At 47.1% G+C, this 4,694-nt stretch overlaps 1 protein-coding gene across 1 annotated transcript in view; it reads right to left on the minus strand.

Moving 5' to 3' along the window:
• Positions 1-967: 967 nt before the first annotated feature.
• Positions 968-4,694, minus strand: part of LOC102008016 (scavenger receptor cysteine-rich type 1 protein M130-like) — a 17,978-nt gene continuing 14,251 nt past the window's right edge. The window contains exons 9-11 of the mRNA XM_013506149.1: positions 4,463-4,690; positions 3,374-3,541; positions 968-2,904 (exon numbers count right to left, since the gene is read on the minus strand). Coding sequence (XP_013361603.1) covers positions 2,714-2,904; positions 3,374-3,541; positions 4,463-4,690 — 587 coding nt within the window. The 3' untranslated portion in view covers positions 968-2,713. The remainder of the gene's footprint in view (positions 2,905-3,373; positions 3,542-4,462; positions 4,691-4,694) is intronic.

Consider the following 4,694-nt stretch of genomic DNA (forward strand, 5'->3'; position numbering starts at 1 on the left):
ATTTCACATTGTCTATCATACCTCCGAGTTTTGGCTCAAATTTATGATTCTTCTGCCTCAGCCTCCCAGAGCACCAGGACCACAGGCCTGTGCCACCATGATAAAGGCCATTTTTAAAATATGATAGATGAATCAATAAGAATGTAATCCAAGAAAAAAAAATACCCAAAAAACAAGAACAATACAAACTAATGCGAGGGAGGATTAGATGGAGGAAGCAAGCAGAACACTAATGGTCACTCCAAGGCTTGCTTGCCCCCATTGCCTCACTCCACTCCAGGGAAGAGTAAATTAAAAACACAATGAGATAGCATTACACATCCATTTGAATAGATAACACCAGGAAGTTTGACAATACCGAGCAACGGCAAGGATTAGAAGCAGCTGAAGCACCCATACTGTTGGTAGGGAGAAATCTGATTGCACCCACTTAGGAGTGAGATAGAGCAACTTCTCATAAAACTAGACATGTTCCTAATCTATGACCCAGAATGTCTATACCTAAGATAAATCAAAACATATGCCTGTGAATAAGGCTCACAGGAGAAAGCTTGGAGTAGCTTTATTCATAGTACTCAAAAACTGAAAATAGTTTAGTTGTCTATTAGAAGGAAAGGAAAAACACAAGCTATGGTATTCATAATACCCAAAAATGAAAGTAAGCCAGGTGTCTATCAGAAAGAAAAGGAAAAACAAATATTACTGACCAATATAAACAACAAAAAGCAATATAAAAAATAAATGATAGACACGCACAACCCTAGTGAAATTCCAAAACTTCACGTTTTAGTGAGAGAACACTTACATACAATGGCACACATTCTGTTATTCTCCTCAATGTGAAAGTCTAGAGCATCCTAAATGTTGCATAGCAAAGTTTAGGACTGTGGAAGGGGTGCACAGGAAAAGGTAGAAAGGAACAGGGATGAACGTCTGGAGGTTGGCAATATTTTAAATTTGATAGGAATTTGTGATGCATAGCTTTATTCACTTATCAGATTCAAAGAATAAACACACAAGAGCTTGATGTTTGTAAATCACACAAAAAATTTTGATATTTGTAAATCACATCCAAAGGAAGAACTATAGGAAAGTCCTGAACTCTAGCAAGCATATACTGAATCAGTAGGGAGGCAGTGTATGCATGTCTCAGTGTAAATTCAAAGACATCTGTTTCAGTTAATTTCTCATTGTGGAAACAAAATCCCCAACACTCATAAGTTAGGGAGGAAAAGTTTATCTTAGTTCGTAAATTGTAGCAGATTCAGTCCATATTCAACTGGTTCCAAGGCAGGGCAGCATGGCAGAGGGGCCAGAAAATTGCCCAGGAATGCTACATAAGGTATTGTTGCTAATAAATTAACCACATCATCAAACGTCCAGGATTTGTTTGTCAAGACCAGGACAGCTGTGACACAGTTTCAGGTGCATCCAACTCCTATTAAAGAGGGAAAAGTCCTGCCCACAGGTGACAGGAGGGCTCATCACACATACTTTATCAGGGAATGCCCCTCCCACACAGAAGGAAAACTGCAAGAACAGGAAGGAAAGGAAACATAAAATGATTGTACCAGACAGAAGTCTGAAGTGAAGCAGAGAAATGGAACCAGAATAGAAGGAAAGTCGTGGTGGAGCCTTATAGGGATGGTTGGGAGGGACAGTTCATAGTGCATCTAATGTAATCTTATAGCAGAATAAGGACAACACAGATGCCAGCCTCCCACATTAATCCCACCCTCCAGACATGCTCACGGTCCCAATGGTCAGCACAGGATCCTGATCTGCTGGGCCGGTGTCCACTGCCATCATCAAACACAGCCTAAGTTTAAAGTCCAAATTGCAAAGCTTTACACCTGAGTACCATGAGGTAGACATAAACTGTGATCAGCATGGATTACTCTGAAGCCACAGGAGTGCTGAGCTCCTGGGAACCACTGAGGAACACTGGCACAGACAGACAGATGGACAGACAAACAGACAGACAGACAAGGATTGGATATAGTAAGTCAGATGACAGAATATTTCCCAGCTGGAAGCCCCCAAAAGAATATATCACCCACCCCAAGACACCTCCTGCAGCTCATCATCAACCAGGTGCTGGGAAGGACACTGGGCAACCACAAAAGGAATCCAGAGAGAACAAGGACCTAACACTACAACAACCAATGAGAGGGTTGAGTCTAAGGCGCATTCTTCAAGGAAGAGGGGGACAGCAGGAAGCCCCAGATCAGAGATAGCAGTAAGGGTAACAGACACACAGAAGCAGCTCTCAGGGTTTTCCAGTGTAAGCCCTGGCTGAGCAGAGCTCACGTCATGGAAGCAGTAGAAGAGCAAGAGTGAGATGGACTTCAAGGCCCACATGTGCACACTCGCAAGGCTCAGCAGTGACCCTGCCGGGACCCACACAGCTCTTGATGATCCCAGAAAAAAAAAGATGCAGAGATTTAGAAAATACAGATGAGAGATGAAAGCTGAGGTCAGGAGACGCCCTTTTTCCACATGCGAGAAGAGGAACTGCACAGCATTAGTGGGGGCATTGATTTATATTTTGACAAAGTTAGTATCACTCCCACAGGTTTGCCTAGTGGCTATTGATTGGAATTGTCTCAGGCAAGAAGAAAATCTTTTCAGGATGGAGGTAGCTTGATTGATTTTGGCACTTTGCCCTGTCTTGTCCCAACACATGTAACCAGTTTCCAGCTTCAGCCACTCCCTACAGACCCGACTCCTCCACCACATCTGTCTCCTCCCCACAGTCTTCCCCAGGTTCTTCAGCATCATCGTAATACTCCTCCAACACCAGGTTCCCTGACACTGAGTTTCTCTCCTCTTTCTCCTCCACAGGAAGAGCTTCAATGTCCTCATAGATGCCCTCTGAAGGCAGGCACTCTGACATCCCAGGACCTGTGAAGAACACACAAGAATTTTAAGGAGAACCCACATTTGCACACCACATGTTACAACCTATTGCACACTGAGAGCCCTGGTCCTCTGAATCATCCCCTGGAGAACAGTCACCCTCACTGGAGCTAAACACTCACACAGGGCTAGATGTACAGTGAGGCTTGAGGATCTCAGGCCCTGAACCTGCCACTGAGAACCCTAACCGAGAATTGTAACACAATGAACTGTTCTCAAGACACTTTTGTGGGCCAAAAGGGGAGGATTGTCCTCAACAACTCATCTGAGAAACACAGTGACACATGGGTCCAGGATGCCCAGAACTTCAACATCTCATGGGTAAAGACAGTCAAGAAGCAGTGGTTAATAGGGAGACCAGAGGAGGGAGGCCTACCACTGCTGGCGCCTCCCAAGGTCCCTCCACCTTCTGTTGATAGTGGTTCTCTTTCTATGCCCACCCATGTACACGTACTCAGGCAGGTATCTCTGTGACAGTTCCGCTGAACACCCAGGAATAGGAAGATGAGGCCCAAAAGGCAGCCAAGAACCAGGCAGGCAATCTCCGGCAGGGTCCAGGCCTCAGCAACAGGTGCAGGGGCCAAGAAGGGAGCTCCTGTGACAAAGAGAAAGGCAGGGATTCCTGTGTGCCTTGGGGTCTATGAACCTGGGCTTAGACACCTCCAGCCTTTGAGGAAGAAGGTGGAGCATGCAGGAAAGCTGGGCTTCATTGCCAGTTAGAAAAGCTGATGTTTGCCCAGATAGGGCTCAACTTCACAAGAAACAGCAGCCCAAGTTCAGGTCTCAGATGGGTGGGACCAAGTAGAAGGTCCAGGTAGAAATTCTAAGTAGGTTTCTTACTCCTGGTAGTGTTAAGTAATGAGGACCTAGATAGATGTTGCAGTGTGTGCCAAGGGAAACCTCTGATGGCCCTGACTACCCCTGTCCTCAGTTCTCTCTTGGAAAAAAGCCACAAAGCTCAAGAAGCCACAGTGCACTAGAGCCAAACTTCACAGTCACAGAAGGAAATCCCCTGATATGGATGCTCTCAGCCCAGGATCTCTTCCCCACACTGGGTTCCCCACTCAGATGGACAGAGACAGCAGTTGGCATCAACTTAGTGTATATCACCATGGGTCTGGGACACGTGGAGAGAGGCTGAATGCCATGTGGTACAACCATGCCAGGCACAGTGTGAGCTGAAGATCTGTGCAGCCCCTCTGGGAACTGACAGAGAGGAAGATGGTGACTGTGAGTTGGAGCCATCTTCCTAATTCTGAGATGCCCAAGACACAAGCAGGAAAAATGCAGCCTTGAGCACCCACATGGGGAGGTATGGTAGCATGCTACAGCATGCACCTGCCCACACCTAGCAACAGTGTCCCACCCCACATGGTGGCAGGAGGCCAAAAAGAGGAGGAGGAAATAAGCCAATGCTTGAAGCACCAAGTTGGACCTCATGCATCAAGGCCCAGTGCTAGAGGACCCAGTTTTGCAGAAAGTGACAGACACATACAGACCCAGCCCCTGCACCTCCTTCCCACCCTTACTCACACCCACTCACCAGAGCAGTGCACCCCTGCATCCTCCTTGTGTTCACAGTCTCCATATCCCAGTGGCTGTGCGGGGCAGCCCAACAGGAAAGCCTCGCTTCCACGGCACCCCACCTCATCCAGCCACACAGGCCCTGACCCAGGACCAAAGGCAGCTCCTTGCACAGCATCCATGGCCTGACCACAGCCCAGCTGGCGGCACACGACCTCTGCATCTGCGAGGTCCCAGGAGTCATCACACAC

The sequence above is a fragment of the Chinchilla lanigera genome, unplaced genomic scaffold (genome assembly GCF_000276665.1).
Source record: "Chinchilla lanigera isolate Chin_1 unplaced genomic scaffold, ChiLan1.0 scaffold00106, whole genome shotgun sequence".
Lineage (NCBI taxonomy): Eukaryota > Metazoa > Chordata > Mammalia > Rodentia > Chinchillidae > Chinchilla > Chinchilla lanigera.